The 20,154-nt window shown below is 38.6% G+C and overlaps 1 protein-coding gene across 4 annotated transcripts in view; it reads left to right on the forward strand.

The window, feature by feature from the left end:
- The window catches only part of tbck (TBC1 domain containing kinase), a 50,456-nt gene that overhangs the window by 10,040 nt on the left and 20,262 nt on the right, over positions 1 to 20,154 (forward strand). For all 4 annotated transcript variants that reach the window (XM_042395308.1, XM_042395301.1, XM_042395313.1 and 1 more), the window contains exons 21-23: positions 870 to 906; positions 4,448 to 4,609; positions 13,955 to 14,127. In XM_042395308.1, the coding sequence (XP_042251242.1) occupies positions 870 to 906; positions 4,448 to 4,609; positions 13,955 to 14,127 (372 nt within the window). The remainder of the gene's footprint in view (positions 1 to 869; positions 907 to 4,447; positions 4,610 to 13,954; positions 14,128 to 20,154) is intronic.

The following is a 20,154-nucleotide window of genomic DNA, read 5'->3' on the forward strand; positions in this document are numbered from 1 at the left end:
GCCTTATACAGTTTGTCTTTGAAAAAGACAATTCTTGTGCAAGCATGCAGAAACCACAAGTAATCTTTCAAAATGTTGTGGTGGTCATGAACTCTTCTCCGGTAATGCCTTAAGCCATAGCAAGAGAGTCAGACTGCATGTAGCCAGTGGTTTAATTCAGGCCATTTTCAATTTGGCCACATCACCTCTCCTGGGTCTGCCATTTACACCTACACTAATCCAATCTGGCTGGACTCGCAGTCCTGCTACCGAGGTGTTGAAATTGAGGCTGAGACTCGGAGTACAGTGGCTCTTTCCTGTTCATCAGTCCTGGACACAGAAGAGGTCCACTTAACAGTCACCAGCTCTCCCACAATTAGCTATCAATTAACTGGCTGAGATAAGCTGCAGTATTCCTGCACACTCTGCTCCAGACCCTTCGCTGATGAATATTACAGAGCCCGTGTGATGGTTGCCAGCAATTGGCAGGTGTTAGAACAGGTGGTTAATGGTGTGTGTGCGTGTGCTTTAATTTCAATTTTATGCATTTTCTCTTGGGGAAATACGGAATGGAGAGAGTGAAGTAGGAGAGAAAAGGAGGGATGACAAAATCATTATAATGAGATTCATTGTTAGATTTCTCCCCATTGACTAATAATCAAAATCAGCACTTTGCTCTTTATTGCTGTTTCTGTTTCTCAGAGTCCAAAGAGATGAGCAGTCATGTGCTTTTCTTTAAGATAGAAATCCCCCTAGTGAGAAAGCAATTCATTTTTTTAAGCTCTTAGCAATTTATTTTGACATTCTGTATATATGCAAAACACAGATAAATGCTACGTTATCTCATAAATGTGCTTCCATCTTTTTTCTCTTTGTCTCTCGCCTCACAGCTTTATGCTATTCCATGGTTCCTGACTATGTTTACACGTAAGTAGCTTTTCTTTGTTCTCACAATGTGAATATGATGTGGAAGTGAGCATAATCCAAAATTTTCAGAGGGTAGTGTGAGTCTGCTTCAATTAGAGTATCAATAAAAGAGACTGAAAAGGTCAGCGGCTCCAGTATGGGCAAGTTCTGTAGGGTGTTTTTTTTTTTTTTTTCTTTTGGGTGACCTTTATTCCAGCTGCTAATTAATTCTGGCTCTGAAAGGAAAGGACTTGACCGCTCAGTCCTACCTTACCTCAGATTTTCACCAGCACATCTTTTTCATTTTTATTTTGTATTTATCTGAATACATTCAAAAGTCCTAACATTAAGCTGATGAGACAGCTGCTCGCGGCAATGAAAGATCAGAAAGGCAAGTAACAAACATAAACATCAAATATTTAGACAAGAAAATCTTAACTCAAAATACTACTTACTAGTTTATTCCCAACCTTTCAATCACATCTTGCTTTCTTCATCAGTGGATGGGGTCTGCTCCGTGGTCATGGATCATAAAAAGTAAAATGATTCATTCATTACAATGTCATAGGTTATATAGTTGAAAGCCCTGAGAAAAGCTAGTGGTAGACTTTTTAAGGCTGTTTTTTTGGTAAATCTAATATTTCAAAGGTCAAGAACTAAACTTTCAGGCTCAATCATGCAACCAGCTCAACACACACGTGCACCAAATGTCATGTTTCAGATTCAGTTGATTGACTGAATTGACTTTGCCAATAAGAGGCTTTAAAACCAGCAGCCCAATAAAGCTTTCCATTTTAATTAATTAAATTAAGTAAAGTCATTCCCATTATCACCTCATTCAGACCTGTAATGTGTAATTAAAAAAAAAAAAAAAAATCCAAAATTACAACCAAAAAAAAAACAGATGGTGGACATTAGACGTAAGTCTTTTGAGGCAGAGGTCTTTTGTATGCAGTTACATTTCTGTACCAAGTGTCATGTCTCTGTGACTCCGTGACTAAACAGACTGGTGGAACTAAGCTGTAGACTTTACAGGCTTATTATAGCGCTCCCTGTGGGTCAGTCTGCACTATTCTCTGAATCTAAGCAGTGACTTACCTAGTCTTACCTAAGACAGTCAGTGTACCAATTTAGAAATATAATACCCATTTGTGCTTTAGATATTTTATGAAATGAAGAATGCAGGGAATTGTGGGGTTGGGATTGTTCTTATCATAGTATAGCTACTGTATTTCAAGTGCATTGATTACAATGTCATGGTTTTACATTCAGCTGAAAATACACAATTAATGTATACTGACCTGCAGTTCATGAGAAGAGATTTAAGATGATATTAAAGATGTCTAGATCCATGGGTAGGATGTGGCAGACAAAATCAATTCCAGGCGCTCATGTGGATGGTAAAAATAAAATGGTTTTAATATGGATTTAAAACAATATAAAAATACATCAATGCTTATCAGCACACTTGCCTTCCTCAGGGGAAACCAGAGAAAGGCAGCATCATGTATTTTTATAACTTGCTTTGCCGATATTTATTAAAGACTTCTATATTTTCACTATCCTGAGTTGCAATACCTGCTGCCTTTGTGAAGCTTGTGCTGCAATGTTTAATGTTGAGACATACCAGCTTGTGTCATGAGAGTCTTGAAAAGTGGGAAATTTTAAGATTGGAATTTGTGATGTTAAAATGGACTGCATTAAATTGTAGGGCGTTAATGTTTTGTCATCCACTAGTATGCACAGGGAGGGGACAAGCTACCTTTTGATAAAACTGGTTCATCAAGTAGGCATTAGTGTAGGTGTCAGTAATTATTAATGAATGAATGAATAGTTTAATAGTTTAATTACAATTGTGTAGTTCATGGTAGCCACATGATTGGATTCCCAGCAGTTCTTTGATCATTTTTAAATGTTAATGACGTCTAGATGTTTGACACGTTGTATGCCAAATTTGCTGAAGATTGGATCAATATTCTAGCAGGAGTTTACAAAAACAAACTCGTCACAAGATTCAAAATCCAATAAGGTAGGACATAATTTATACTATCCAAATGTAGAAAAAAAAATAATTGTGGGGTTTTTTTGTACCAGCTGAGATTGTAAACTATTTGATCAAGTTTGACAGCTGTTAGTCATGATTTCTGAATTCTGCTTAGTTTTAGCAAAACTAATGAGTGTTAATAAAACATTTCCAGCACTACTCTGCAATTATTGCTCGCTCATAAGCGGAAACCTAAATTAGTATCACATATGAGTCCTTTCACCATCTGTGCTTCATCATAGGCCCATAAAGGTTTTATTTTGGCTGGATCAATCTCAGCAGGCAGTGTGTCAGTTGATGACAGCATTATGCTTTTATCCTTCCTCTGAGCGCAGTTTGAGCTCTGAAATATGAGCATATTAGCAGGGGTCACAGATCACTGTTACAAATTAAGTTATGTGCAATTAACCTCTATGTCTTCTAGGTGCAACCCCACCATGCAGTACAACTGATTGAATAACTTTTTGCCTTCTTGATATAATTTTAGATTGTTTTATTAGAACTTTGCTAGTCTGGAGACTCTTAAAGAAAGTGCACAACCTGTGATTTACATTAATTGTGGCCAAATTGATCTGTACATTCTCCATCAATTGATTTCCCTAAGTCCTGCAACATTTTATTCTTCAGTTACACACACACACACACACACACACACACAGACCACTGCTGGGGAGGAGAGTGTGAGGTGTGACCCTTTTACCCCTTATCCTCCCCCTGAGGCAGTGTGTGAGTCCAGTATTCAGAAGGTGTGCCCCTCTGACTGCTAATGTCCCCAATCCAATATGAGACAAGGTTGGAGGGTCATCTTCCATTCACACACAGACGCACACACACGCTCAGACACACTGACTGTCACTCACATGCAACGGTCTGCTCAGCTGACTGCTAATGTGGTGCAGACCCTCTGAGGCAGTTTCTCTCCAGTCTTGCTCTCACAACCTCACCACAGTCACACTCTACCCACACACGTCTATGGTCTAGCATCCAGCCCAGAAATGATATAAACAGGTGGACAATACTGGTTCTCATGCATAAATCTCAACAGGGAGGAAACGTTACATTTAGAATACTGAAAGACTGACAGTAATATGATTGAAATAATAACTGCAGTGGGACGTATTATCAGGATGTGGTTTTTATTTGGCTTGAAATAACCGGCACAGGTTTCTTGTTCTAAAGAACCTGATGATCTTCCTGCCATTTTTCCACAACAACACCCACCTAAAACCATTTTCCCAGCTGCCTCCCCCACATCAAATATCTCTTCAGGCAACCTTGTGAATGCACAATGTTTCTTAGTGAGCTTCGCATTTTAAAGCAATGGAACCATGTTAAGTAAATGCGCTATGCACATGCAAATTATACTCATTATATACAAACTGATCCCCTATTTCTCACTGTGTGCATGTTGAATGCTATTGTCCTGCTTGCAACATCCCTCGAGGGATTTGTCTTTCCAGACACTCTTGTATTCTGTCATTTTGTAAAATCCTCTTTGTTGTGTTTATTTCTGTACAGATGTGTTTCCGCTGCACAAGATCTTCCACCTGTGGGACACACTGCTGCTGGGTAACTCCTCTTTCCCCTTCTGTATCGGCGTGGCCATATTGCAGCAGCTCAGGGACCGGCTCTTGGCTAATGGCTTCAATGAGTGCATCCTGCTATTCTCTGACCTGCCAGGTGAGAATATAAACGGGTATTTACACCTTTGTGAATATTTTCTTTCCATAATCCGTCTTTTCGACTGTCATACTACGGTTCAGAAAAGTTTTATCCGTTAATAACCCAATAGCCATTTATTTTCTGCCTGAGTTAAGCTGTAGTAACTCTGCAATTATAAACAGCTGAAAAACACACAGAAATACTTTTTTTTTCTGCATTCCCTAAACCTGACTTGAAGTCTGTCCATCTGTATCAGCAACTGCCCTCGGTTTGCTACAAAGCTGTGTTTCGTTCCTCAGAGTGGTAATGTACGGCGATGTGCCTGAGTTAATGATATCCTCAAAGCAAGCAGCTCTGCACTCCTACACAGACATACTCCCTCCTTGATGTGCTCTAGGCATGCCACACTCTGCTCCGCGACTGTCGAGCAGTCATCCGCTGCAACTTGGGAAATGTCTGCCACAGAAATCACAACCTCTTTGGATCTCCAGCGATCTCATCACTTACCATCTTTATTCAAAGCTTTTAATCTTTGTTGACTGGTGCGACATCATTAAACCAGGTTTTTGCTGCTGAGTTCTTCAGCGGTATCAGACATGAACCAGAGAGACAAGGTGGCGCTATTAACTCTAAACCAAAGTAGCAGGATTATTTATGCAAGAAATGGAGATAGACACAAAAAATAAAGCTATGATTAGCATGGGAATGTGACGCTAGCAGGCTGCCTGAAGCAGCTACAGATCGCTAATGCAAAGTAACTGTTAGAGAGGTGAATGAAAACCTGCACTCCGAGGTAAAGGTATGGTAGTAGTAATGGACACTGGCAGAAAGTCAGGACAGAGAAGGAAGCGGGTGTAATCCAGCATTAGGAATGTCACATACAATTTACCTGCATCTGTTTTTCACACGTTGCAAATATTACAGTTCTTTATCCTCTCATTATACACCCCCTAAGTGACATGGCACTGCAGGACAGTCATGAGATGTGGAAGGAGGTGAAGTGGAGCGGTAAATACTAAGATACAGGAGGAAGTAGACTGACTCCAAGTCCAAGGGGTATTTAATGTGGTATAGGCAGACGCTGACATATTGTCCCGGGGACTTTTCTGTTTTTGTCGACTATACTGTATACTGTATGTCACACAGAGTGGAGACTTCTAATAGTGTCTCTTAATACATGCCAACTTAACTGCTCCTTTTCACTTGCACAAAACGATTACTTCAGCAAAGTATCGGTGGCATAAAATCCGAGAGTGGCATTCATAATGTATGTCTTCAGAATGTACCTCTTGCCCGGGGGATAGCTCAAACAATTTCTTTTAAAACTCTATTTCCAAATGCTGCTCAGCCCTCTTTTTTCTGGCTGAAGGCAGAATGACATTGGGGTTTTAAAACCAACAGAGACGGGGACGATGTGTCCAAAAGGGATGCTGCAGCACTCTGTAAACTAAAGCCAGCAGCCTCCCCTCCTGCGTAAATTCAGTGTTGCCATACTTCACTCTGTTTTACTGCCCAAGCCCAACAGATTCATGTGATTGAGGTGGAAGGGAAAAGGAGAGCCAGTTCTCCTTATAAAGGTAAAATATGTTGGCCTAGAGCTGCATTCAGCTTCTTTGGCAAGATTTCCTGAGAGTGGCTGCTGCTGCCATCTCCCTTCTGTATATATATGCCAGCTTCATTATCGCAGCTTGTGTATACCTGGGTAGTTACAGTGTAGTATCTGGCACTCTCTCTAAACTATATTAGAATGATTTCTGGGCTGTAGAGTGACCTCAGACGGGACTTGTTTACTTAAGCTTCCAGCCATCTTCTAGTCAACATTCAAGATACTTTTATGTAACGTCTTACAGACACAGACTGTTGAATTCAATCCAATACCAAACAATTCAGCACAATATTTATCACCTCTGCTGAATGACAGTAGAAGTCTTACTGCTGTGGGTTTATTGGCATGAAATGTGCAGGGTTGGAGTTTTCCTTTCCTAACCCTTCGCAACAATTGAATGGTGCTGTCAATATTTTAAATGAATGTATCATTCATTGACTTGCACTGCATATGATGTAACGCATAGAATTTGAAAGTAAATGTAGGTTTAGCCTTGTTTTATAAGTACGTTATATAAGTTTCAAATACAGCTTGTCAGCCTTTGTTGGAAGCAATATTTTGCGGGTCATTGTGTATGTGCTCTGTCTCGCCACAGTCATGTAGTTACACACACACACCAACACAGACTGTGAGTTATGGAAGATATCTTGTGATTTGTGGCCTGCACCTGCTCCTTTCTGCCATATGGCGTGCAGAATTGATGTCCTCATACAATCGAGGCTTACATTCATTTGTTTCAGAGCAGACTCCACATGCTCCACATGCTTGTAACTACAGGAACTGCGTGTGTGGAGCCAGAAAAACATCCCCTGATGCTGGTTGGATATTACAAAAGAAGAACAATAGAGTCAATCTATTTTATGTAGCACAGACGGACAGAAACATTTAAAGAGTTTTTTTTTTTTCCCTAACAATCTACCATTACTCAAAAAAAACAGTGCATGGCTGATTTAATGTGCATGTTGTCCCCCATACACAAATTAAAAAAACAATTCAGCAAATATGTAAGCACTATTTTCACATAATCAACTAGGAGTTACAAATTTAATAAATTTTAGTCACTAATAAAACCATTTCTCAGTTTTTACCAGTCGTGACAGGCACACATAGCTAGCCTGTACATGATGGCGTTCCATATTCAGTAATAATAACTATGTCAGTTTTTAAAAGGCAAAAGACCCCATAATATACATTTTTGACTTAATCCAAGGTTCAGAGAGATGGATGAACTTTGAAAGATGCATAAGTAGTCTTGACGTTTAGTTGCATAATAAGAAAATTCTAATCCTGTTTGCAACTGTTGGAATAAAAGTTAACGGTCAAGATAATGTTACAGGACAGTGGCTCTTAAATGATTCAGGCAAACTCTCTCTTTCCCTCCATCTAGGCAGTAAATGGGGCCATTGACAATAATTCTCAGTGACAAGCCTATTACACGTAATACTGCGAAGTCTATAGTTGCCAATATTCTAAGAAAGAGGAAGGGTCCAGATTTAAGGAGTGGTACAGACTACGTGATCACACTCAGCCACCGGTTCCCAAAATTGTCAATATGTCAGTCATCATCTTACATATAATTTCCTCTTCACAGAAATGTAACTTGAGACATCTTGTGACAGTTTCTGACAGATACTGTACAACTCTGTTGGGCCGTGGCTACAAGTTCGGCTATCAGCAATAATTAATGATTATCAAAGATAATTGTTAATTATTAAAATCAATAAAATTATTAATAAGAATTAATAATAACGGGGCACCACCCTGGACTCAGGGAAAAAGATAGCCAATTCAGTCTCAAAGTGTACTAATCTATGAATTTGGGACTTTGATTAATAATTAATTTAATAACTATAAACAAAATCACCATATCAATAGCTAGTTAAGGTTGAAGGATTTGGAGTTCTTTACAGAGCAGAGGTTGGCAAAACTCATTCTTGTGCAACATTAAAACAGACAACAGGTATATCCAAAAGCATTTATTTAACAAAAGGGTAAAAGCAACACACAATACTAATCTAGCTAAGTGTACCTATATACAAGTGTGAGTGTGTGTGTCTGTGTAGGGAAGACAATAGCAAGATGGCTGCAGTCACCTGGTGACTGAGCACATGGCATGCCAACAATTTGGCTGATAAAGGGAACTACAGAGATAAAAGGCCAGACCATGTGGTGTCTTGAACCACATGTGCTGCCTGAACCAAAGTTCGCCAAACTAAGTTTTAACCTCTTAACTGTGTGGTTCTCTATTCAAGGCCAATTGGTGTATGCTAAAGGTGCCAGGTTAAAGTGAGGTTAGTTGCATGCAAGGCCTAGTTACTGGATGTAACGTGTTAAGCATGCTAACATTAACCTAACGGTGTGGCTATGCAGTAACCTGACTATAGGCAACAAGGACATCACAACAACATTTCAATGTATAACCTTAACCAAATCAATACAGGTACAGTACATTGTTTGAGTTAAACATTCTTGCTTAGCCGTACTATGCTTCACTGTGTTGCTAGGCTATGCCCAGTTGTTACCAGTCCATGAAGGAAGAGATGCTTTGTGGTGTCCTGCTTTGTAGCGGGTGAATCCGTGGGTGAGTCAGGCTTAGAAGGCTTTGGCTCTGAAGCTGAAAGATGCAGGCGTTGATGGGGAGAGAGCACTCCAGTCATGCAGAGGGCCCAGGTCACTCCTTTGTGTAGAGTTAGCGGCAAGCTAACTCCATTTCGCTGCTCCTGTACTTGTTAAACTGGCCAGCAGACTTGTGTGTTAGCTGCTGGCACAAGGAAACTTAGTTTCTGAGTCTTAGGCAGGCTCTTGCGTCTTCTGCCGTAAAGAAGACTGTGTGTGTCTGCTGTGAGCAGGCCACACAAGAGAGCAGAGAACTGCTCCAGCAGCTGCTGGAGCTGTGAAAAAAAAGCAAGGAGCTGCTCCTGCTGCAGCTTGTGGAGGAAAAAGAGAAAGATAAGAGGGGAATCTCTAGTTTTGATAACCTGGATCCATGGGTGGAACTTCACACTTTGGGTGCAAACCCCCAGGGCTCAGGTTTCTTGGAGTCTTGAAACATGTGGTAAACTGTGGTCCACATGTAGTCCCAACAACTCTAACAGCAAAAAGCTCCTGGACTATCATGAAACACTAAAATATGGTTACATTATTTTCAATTAAGTATTAGGAATGATATTACAGTCAGTATATCACAGGCTGAAATAAAATGAAATGTGAAAGAGGTAAGACCTGTGCTGCAACATTTTGCCTTGGAGCGAGCAATACATCTGAGGCTGCCATTTGTTTGCAATTAATCTCATTTTGTGATTCCCATTTGCTTAGTCTTGTAGCCTCAGGTAATCTATAACTTTCTCTTGTTCAGAGACTTCATTGATTCACAATGGACCAGAGAGGCTCTACAACTGACAGGAACTGTGTGTTTGCTGATGATGCAGCTGCATTTGCCTTCACGGGACATTAGCATCTGTCTCAATGAGCAGTGCTGGGCACAGAACTGATGAGCTCTAGTTATAGACATTTAGTTCTGAGAAAAACAACCATGAGCTGCTGAAAGTACTCATGGCAACATTTCACACAGGGACACCTTGAGAAAGCTGGCAGAAGGAGAAGTTGAATATTAATGTTGAAGGTTTTGGGAGAGTGTGACAAATTTGGCATGACATTTGGAATTTGGTAGATAGTCTGGTCTGGAGCATTTTGAAATGATTGAGATAAAATAATCTTAAAGCCTATCCCATTACGACCGACAAACATTAACCAACTACCAATACTGACCTGAGGCTGTATTTATTAATCATCTCAGATACGCTCCAGGAATTGTGGTTTAAGTTTTTTGTGAGCTTCCAACAGTCACTTCAATCAAGGAGTAGAAGTTCTTATTTGAGAGTGACTGACATGAGGTGTTTTAGAACCATAAAATTCAATTAATAATATCATCTTGTAGTTTTTCTGAGTGGTTCTGGTGTGCATTCAACAGATACAATCTCCTTCTGGAAGGGAACAAAAGCAGAAAATTTCATCATTTGTATGACAAGATTAACCGATAAAAAATGACAAACCGACTTTATTTCCTATTTATATTTCCTGTTGATCAAATAACTGTAATGTGAAAGATGTCAGTAGTGTTGGCACATTGCTGTCTTGAGGCAGCAGAGAGCGATTGCGCTATTGACCAACAAAAACCTGGTCTAAAGTCAATGGCGCAATGTTTCACTGTTATTTTGAGGACGTGTTATCAGGACAGTAATAAGCACCTACACAGGCGGGTGCACAACATACACTCTGCTTGTTACACACACAGGACGCGCATTAGCACACAAACATGCAAAAGGTAACAAATTAAAAGAGGCCAGTGTGCTCGTTATGGATTGTGCGCTTTCCCTTTGCGCACAAGCAGATCCATATCCTCTGCAGAGAAGTGCTCCTTCTTACTACTTGGCAAATGCGCCGTCATAATAGCAATTCACCAAGGTGAAATCGCACCTGGCTCTTAAAGGGAATGGGAGATGACACTGTGATTGGTTTATTGCATGTTACGCCGAAAAGACACCCATGATTAATTAGGAGACTATGGACAACCCCTTTGAACCATGTGCCTGGCGCATTGACCATTTTTCCACTGTTAAAATAGCTAAAGTGGATTTGGACACACCTTAAATGCAATTGCGCCATGGGCTTCAGACCGTGTGCTTTAGATCGTTAAAATAGGGCCCATTAAGTGTTTGGTTCATTTTAACCATCTTCATCAACCTCGTTTCCAGCCACAGCAGGCGACCGTTTTCAAAAAAAACGTTCTGATAAAGTCACTGTAAGCCACATCCAGCACCAAATGAGTGAAAGACAAACGACTAGCCGGGAAACACAGTGTAATATTTTTCGACAGGATATGATGCCAAAACTAAGAGGAAAGTGAATATTTGTCTCAATCAGGTGGCCAGAAATATGACTCCAAATGAATGATAATGTTTCTGTGTGTCTGCTGGATGTGCAAATGCAGCTTTAAATGGCAGAAACTAGTTATGTGGTAGTGCTGCATCTTGCACTTTTTATCCAGTAAGCTGTCGGGTTTTTTGTTGACTGTATACATTTTGTGTAAGAAATATGCTTTGGCGGCAATAATAATTCAGGCAGTGCTTTGGAACTGGCATTATAGCCCTCTCACGTTCTTGGTGCATTTATGCATCATGTGTAGCTGGATCTTTTATTTTTTTTTTTAAATCTTGTAATGCAAACAAAAGCAATCACTGTTGTTACTTTGCAAAACCTTTCCTTTGCTTTCAGTTAAGTTTTAGTTTACATGAACTTGTTCTCTGCTGATCAGGCACAATTTTGTCTGGTTTCAATTCAGTCAATATACTTGAAGAAGCTTTTTGTTATCTTAAAGCAACCGTTATATATTCTTTTCACTCCTCCCAAGCATTGCATGTTTGTCTTGTTGTTCAATTGTCTATACTGGTAACTACTATAACAGGTAAGGCTCTTAAATCCTGCAGGAGATAAGAGTAATATCCAAAATTAAGAAAGGTGATACAATCATTTTACTCCTAAGCCTGAAATTAGGACCAAATACGCATCACAGCCACGACTTTAGGCCAGTTAGGACTGATTTGTTAGTGTGAGATGTTGGATAAATGTGAGCCCTGACCATTGATTTATCACTGAAATGAGTAAGGAAATCAGAAAGAAAGGAAAGGCAACATCAGTGTTATCTTCCACGAATGATGCATGCACCCCTTAAAGCCATACAATCACAACACAATTCACATAAGCTCTATATACGTTATGCTTTCGTGAGCAGGGTGGGACTGTAACAGTATATTAAAACAGATTTTCTCTATTTTCTGGATTAACTAACTTCTCTCATCTTATTATCTGGTCTATTTTCCTTTGGATCACTGTCCAATTCCTTAAAGCCCCTGAGCTGCTCTTAACTAATCATACTATTCTACTATTTGTGGCAACAAATCACAGCCCACAATCAACGCCTATACACACCTATACCTATTAATAAAATGTAATTTTCTCTGACTAAAGGGAAAAATTGCTCCTAAACAGAAAGGGCTGCCTTGGAATACCCAGCTGAGCCCAGGGCTTGTTAAAACCGCTATCAATCTCCTCTTCCTCATTCCTGCCTCTTTTAGCAGGAGGAGTGATTGCATGCAGCATTTGTTGCCCTAGGGAGGGAAGATGTGTTTGCCTGAACTGCCTGTGATCCTGTCGGTGAGGAATCTCAGACCACCAGTGTGTTTTTCACTGGAATGAACCTTGTAACTGAGTCTGTGAGGTCCTAGCCCACGAGAGCTGACAACCCCCTAACCTTGAGGCCGCTATGGGACGTAGGGAGGAAAAGATACTTCTATATAATTTCACTTGAGCCTGGGCCAGGTGCGGGTCATACCGAGGAACGCTCATTAGCCAGACTTGCTTATTATCCACGGAAAGGGGAGTGAAAGAGAGAGGCTGTCAATGTGAAAGAGTTTGAAGGAAAGAATTCCTAATTTACCCAAATCCTTGGCTAATCCAGTGAGTCCCTGTTCCCTAATCCTCTCTATTCTGATCTCAAGAAGCAGGCGAAGGATTGATACTGCCGGGGGGGCATTAGGAGGAAGAGAACGAGAAATTTTGCTTTGCACCAAAAACTTACTTTGCGACAAGAGCTCAGATGAGGGACACAAGTAAATCTATGACCAATCATTATCTTAAAGAGCCACTAGTGCTGCTGGATGACTATTTAATATTATTAATGGCAGCAAAATGCCAAGATTAAAACACACTTTTACAACTAAACCTCACCCACTGCATTTACATAATCTCTTATGCTTCGTGACTTACTCAAGGGAGGGAGTCACACTTTCTTTTCTTTATCTCCATGCTTTTCACTCTGTTTATCCATTCTTTTTTCATTCATACATATTCTCACACAGTTTTTGAAATAATTTGTCAAAGTAAAAGGCTTTAAGTGGTAATTGAAAAGTCCAGAGATGAACAGAATACCCTCTGATGTATCATCCTAATAGAGGTACTATATTTCAGGTGGAGGTAAACCTATGTCAGGTAAGACGGGCAGCTCCACAATAAAATACTGCAGCTTTAATGCAGTTTTGGTTTTATTTGTCCGAGTTTCGAGATGTTGGTTTCCACCTAAATGTGGCAGTGGGGTGAAGTGAAGTAAATGTCATTTCATCAGACTTTGCTGTGAACAGATTTCTCAATATTTCCATGAAAAGTGTACACAGTTAATTCTGTAGTTCACTTCCTCCGTATTAGGCACATGCTTTTAATTCAGTTCTAATGCTGTGAATAACGCAAATTGAATTACATTCATCTCATTTGTGTTAAAGTGGAGGCAGAATCATCTTTGAGCATGCTTGTGCTGTCACAAATATTGTCTTTTCAGTTTATACATTTTGATGACAATAAAAAGGTCAAGTATAAAATAAGCAGCTGTGTTAAGCCAAGGCTTCTAATTTCCACATTTTTGACATTTCAGTCATTTTGATAAATACAGGGCTATATGATGAATAAAAGACCCATGTAATAGCTTAGTTGTTTTTTTTTAGTGGAGATCATTAATCTATCAAACATTAACCTACATCCAATTAATAATATTAATTGGATGTAGGTTAATGTTTGATAGATTAATGATTTCTCTTTTTAAAAAACAGTCCCTGAAAAAAAAGCTTTTGTTCATGACAAGGTTAGGAGCAACTGCAACACTGGAAAGTAACATTTTCTTAAATTCTTCTCTCTCCTTTGTTGAGCAGAAATTGACATTGAGCGCTGTGTCCGAGAATCCATCAACCTCTTCTGCTGGACTCCAAAGAGTGCTACATACAGACAACACGCTCAGCCACCAAAGGCCACTGGTGACAATGGCTTTGGGAAAACAGCAACATGTTACTCATCAGACTACCAGGACTTGCCCAAGACAGACCTTGTGAGTATTACTCATAACACCCGCAGACATATTTGAAAGTACCATCAATTTTAAGTTGGCCAACTTTGTTATTATTATCTGTGCAGTACTGTCTAATTCTGCTTTTAGTCTAAGACTAAAATAGCTAGGACTTCCAATAAGTCTGATGTCATGAACTGCCTTGCCCTCAACATGCTCAGACTGTTCAAGGCCTCAACATGACACAAAAGATGTTTCAGTTAAAATATACGTTTGCATCAGAATAATACAGGACTTTTTATAAGTATTTAACCTATACATTATGTCTGCTGATATGCTGCAGGAAAATCTGTATCTTTAAAAGCAAGTGAAAAATATTGGTACAGTAGCACTTAAAAATACAGCTTGGTAATAACATATTTATATTTGGATAACGATGTGGTAATTAATAATATATTAGTAATAACAATGAGAGTATCATTATTTTTTCCTAATTGATTTATAATAATGGAAAAAGAAACATCTCAAGGCAATAATGTGCTGAACATGAATGGAATTATGGGCTATTCAGCTCAAAATACGGTTTTATAAGATAATGATCTCTCAAATGACGATGGGCCTCATTCATCAATATCTTCGTTTTTTCTTGAATTTGTTCTTAAGAAAGGTACTAAGAAAAGTCTATGTCAGATTCATGATGTGTTCTTAAACCGCAGAATTGTTCGCTCATGTGTTCTTATAATGATGAATCCCATTGTCCTTGTAACTTGAAAGCGCGTACCAGGTGATCCAGATTAGCACAGGTGAACACCCCACCAATCCTCATAAAAGGGCATGAGACTGCAGGGCCGTGTGCACACACAGGAACCATACACAGATATTGAAAAAATGAAGAAGAGAAGAGAGAGAAGTCAAAAACGCTCACATGGAAGTCTAAAGAGGGTGCAGCACTGGACTCCAAACATAAAAAAACCCCCAATAGTTCTGAAGTGGAGGTACTGCTGCAGGAAATAAACATCAAATGAGCCGTCATATGTAGTAGCGTCAGTAGTGGAAATAAAATAACAGATCAAAAATATGCATGAGATGCTATTACTCATTCAGTGAATGCTGTATCCAGAGAAGGGCACACAACTGATGAAGTAAAAAAAAAAAAAAAAGGTTTGATCTCAAATCTGAGGCCCAAAAAATATTGCCAAACACAGAAGAGAGATGCTGACCACTGGAGAGTTATCTGAGCTGTACCAGCACATAGGGGCCATTATTGAAGAGACAGAACTCTCTGGTGTGCCGTCAGCTAAGCACTTGGACACAGACCTAGTAGCTGTAAAACCAAGGAACATGTGACACGTTTAACATGTGAACAACAGTGTGTAAAACCTAAGGGCAGATGATTATTTTTGTGAATATGTGTTCTCTTCTTCAACATGTGTTTAAAAAGTGTTACCTAATTGCTTAGTTTGTATTCAAAATTCAAACTGCAATATAGACCAAAATAAAAGATCACTAAAGTGGTTTGATTTTTATCATTTATTTACGGATTATCTCCCGCTGAGGCAACCACCCTCTGAGGCAGAACCTGGCACCTCACAGCCAGTACCTCCATGCATGCACTCAGGTCCTATTCAACTGCCCCATGTCTGATCACAGATGCGATCCTGGACATTCAAGGGAGAATGGCCCAAACACTTTCACACATAGCCTCAACACTGGCCACAATGTCGGAGACACTTGAAGAAATTAATACAAATATAATATAATAATACAAATAAAGATATGCCCTGAAACCTAATTGATTTTTTAAGTGATGTGTTTCTTTCTTGAGATTAAGTGTAAACTATAAATAATAGTCTAAAAGTCAAATTAAAAGCTTTTTTTTTTTTTTTACAAACAAGCAATGAATTGCTGTCAAACATGGACAGCAAATCTATTGTCCGAGGAGTGGGTGAGGACACATATCCTCTTGTTGTTATTGTTTATTTGTTTTAAAAGACCATAATGCTTTGTAAAATAATGAAGATAATTATTACAAATATTATAAATGATACAAATATTATTGTAATTTAAATCCCATAATATTATAAAACTGGAGAATCGACAAAAATGCAGTAGCCAATTATTTTGCACAAACATGTCAGCACTCAAAAATGCGTGAGTGTGATTTTGACTGTGCACAGATTCTGTTCTTACGTAGGAATAAATCCTGAATAAGAAAACATTGGTGAATGTCAGAATCTTCATGAAAACTGCGCAAATGTGTTTTAAGAAGAATTTTCTTCATAGGAACAGTTGGTGAATGAGGCCCAATCGTCATATCACATCATAGTCATAATACTTAATACAGAACATGGAAACCTCAATCTTAAAATCCCAAAGTGGCCAAATATTGATTTGTATTAAAATGCATCCTCTTTATAAATATTCAAGTCATTTAATCCACACATATCTTCACATAAAATTTGTAACACTTTATTTATAAAGCGCACTTTTGAATGCACTATTACAAAATGCTTTGCAGCAAACATAATACATTACATTATATTAGATTCATTTAGCACACGCTTTTGTACAAAACACCTTACAATAAGTTCAATAAATGCATTCAGTTTTCTTGGGATCAAGTGCTAGATATCATGAAAAGCTTTAGGTCCATTCCTCCCAAGATACAGAGATGCAGATGTACTTACAATTAAAATTAAACACAAATGTGTATCTAAAGAAAGTGTTAATACTTTTGAGAGGTGTTTATTGATGTGATGCCATCTATTCTGTGTTTAGTTTTGAGGTGCAGCCCTTTTTGCCTTTCACACCTGAATGCATCGTGTCCAGAAAGCTCACAAACACTCTTGTCAGCCCTATCTGCTGTGTGCCCAAGTGATTGCTGTAATCTTTCTCATTCAGCCGAGGCTCATTTGTATGGGTGGTGGCATTGATCCATGGCCGCATCTATCTGCACCCCACCTCTTCCTCAGAAAACATTCAGGCAGGAGTGCACAGCCAAATGTCACTCTTGTGACTTTAGTGACCACAGACTCACACATACAAAACACACAAAGCCATGTGTACAGTATGACCGCAGAGAGGGAATGCAGAAAATAGGTTGAAGTTGAAGTGTTTTTCTAGATTTTGCTTTTCGTAGGAGGCATGATGGCATTGTTGTAAGGATGATTACAGGGGTCGGCACAGATTCTCCTTTGTGTTTTTACAAGAGCAAAATTGAATACCCTACCAGTTGAACTCAATCATGAAATAATGCTTCATTTAAACACCTCGATCAAAATAATTGGACTCACTACAAAATACATTTCATTCTATTTTGAAAGGGATGGTTTAAATCATTTTACAGTCTCTTTTCCATTTTAAACTTAAACACACATTATCATTCATTACTTTATATTTACTTTTATTTATATATCTATCATCTTCCTACACATATTTGCCCACAAGACACATCCTTTGTCATTTACTGTATGTGTGCTCACCAACGTCTTTCTCAGGGCAGCTGTTTAAACATGTGATGTTATCAGTTTTGGTGACACAGTTCAGTAACTCCAGTAAATATCTTCTGATATAACTTTTGCTTCAATCCAAAATGGCAGTAAACCAAATTATAGTGCAAAGTATTTTCATGCAGTTCAATCTTTTTCTGAAGTTTGCTCACGGTCGAGTGCCAATGTTACAGAAGAGGATTAGGGCCACGTGAAAAATGTATTTGAGTTCTGAGTTTAAAGTCAGAATTCTGACTTGGGAGGTACAATATTTCAGGTGGAGGTAAACCTATGTCAGGTGAGACAGGCATCTCCACAATAAAATACTGCAGCTTTAATGCAGTTTTGGTTTTATTTGTCCAGGTTTTGAGATATCGGTCTCCACCTAAATATAATAGTGAGTTAAATGTCATTTCATCAGGCCTCACTCTGAAGAGTTTTCATGTGGGCTATTTCTTTATTTTTCCATGGAAAGTGCACACAGTTCATTCTGTAGAATACCTTTACTTCCTCTGTATTAGGTACTTATTTGTGAAAGAGAGCTTGCCGTACATGCAAATATACATGCTTTTAATTCAATTCTAATGCTGTGAATACCACAGATTAAATTCCATTCATCTCATTTGTGTCAAAGTGGAGGCAGAATCATCTTTGAGCATGCTTGTGTTGTTTGTCGCAAATATTGTCTTTTCAGTTTATGCATTTTGATGACAATAAAGAGGTCAAACATAAAAAAAGCATCTGTGTTCAGCTAAGGCTTCTAATTTCCAAATGTTTGACATTTCAGTCATTTTGATAAATACACAGTTATATGATGAATAAAAGACCCATGTGTAATAGCTTAGTTGGGTTTTTTTTTAATTCTGAGAATAAAGTCAGAACTCAAATAAATTTTTCACATGTGGCCCTAGTCCTCTTCTGTACAATGTCAACACGACACCTTATCTAAGAATTTTATTTACTGTACTGTAGCATTCATTAAAATATGACTGAAAGGGAGTTAAAGATCGGATTGATTACATTCTGAAGAAAAATAACCAGAGCCAGTGTTGTTCTTATCAGCTCTCTGAGCTGTAGCTTCAGGTTCAGTTCAAGTGAAACAAAACTCACTGGTACTATCAACATGTTGAGTTACAGTTTTTCATATTAATGGAAGTCTGCTTTGTATTGACCCAAGTAATTGTCCCAAAAAATGCAGTAAAAGAGTGGTACGGCTGATACTGTATATTTGTGTTACATGCTGGATGCCCTGTCAGCAGATTCTCAGGCCTCGTAGTGAACAGACATCTATCTCACTGGACAGCTGCTGTCCAGTCAGCTTGGTCTGAGTGAGTGAATACGAGAAAAAATGCTCTCCGTCTCCTTTCTCTCAGTCACTAATGAGAGAATCTAAACATCGCAGAACAAATGCAAAAATGTTCCACAATTGTACCATTGATTAAATTGCCTCTAATTCATCAACCTCTGGCATTATTTGTTAATCTCCAGGTAGACATTAGATTGTCTTTCTTATTTTTAATTTTTTTCTTGATCATGGCGTTCACATGCAAATTTGTGCATGACTGCTAGAAAGTGAGTGACACATCTGTTGCAGCCATAATAGAGCAACTTATGAGCAACAGAAAATGTGTTTTCAACCTGTCAACCTAATGTCAAGCTAAAATGTCAACCTACTTGGTAACACATGATAAATTTGTATTTGCTCGCCTCCGGAATATACATAGAGGCTGCTGATGGTATTGGCCATGAAGTTATTATTGACATTGGCTGCTTTTAGTTTAAAATAAATCAAAATGCAGTACAGTGTACGGAAGACTAATGCCATTCCCTGTGGATGAGCAGATGTTTTGCTCACTGTCATCTAACAGCTGGCAGAGCTTGTGTTTCAATGATTGGGCAAATGGATGTCCATGAGTAAACGGGTATGTTCCCTGGTCACTATTTTTCTGTTCTTGTGTGCTACGTGTTCCCATGAACATGTAAAACTGTGAGCAAATGGAGCATTTTGAATTAGATGAGGTAATAAGATTTGTAGGTGATGGGCAAAACAGATCTGTTAGGTCTTTACTTTCTAAGACTTATCCTGTACAAGGCTTTGACACAATCAAATTCTCTCCTGTATAATATATGTAGTCCAATAATTTCTATTTTGAAGCTTCTGATGTGCAGTTTTTTGTTGACAGTGTGATGTGTTGTTTTAATTCTATGATAATTTTTGAGGTGATAGCAGAAGCACCTCTAAAAAAAAATATAATCTGAAACAACTCCACTACTAACTCCGGCCTCAAAATTGACTATAGAGTTGAATCAGTACCTCTATGAACTGAACTGAACATTATAAGCTTCACTAAAGTAAGATTTATTGCAGGGCTGTTGTAATGGATTACATTATAATGTACAGTTGTATCTAATAATATTGTAACTTGTATAGTTGTTCATGTTAGTGTGTTCACTCACTGTAACTTTTAATATTATTCATAAAATCTACGTCTAGATCTTTATTAATCTTTTTGTTTTCAATACAGTGTTTGATGAATACTTGGACAAAATATGAAAAAACATGATCATGTAATTTTGTTTA

The sequence above is a fragment of the Thunnus maccoyii genome, chromosome 2 (genome assembly GCF_910596095.1).
Source record: "Thunnus maccoyii chromosome 2, fThuMac1.1, whole genome shotgun sequence".
Taxonomy (NCBI): Eukaryota; Metazoa; Chordata; class Actinopteri; order Scombriformes; family Scombridae; genus Thunnus; species Thunnus maccoyii.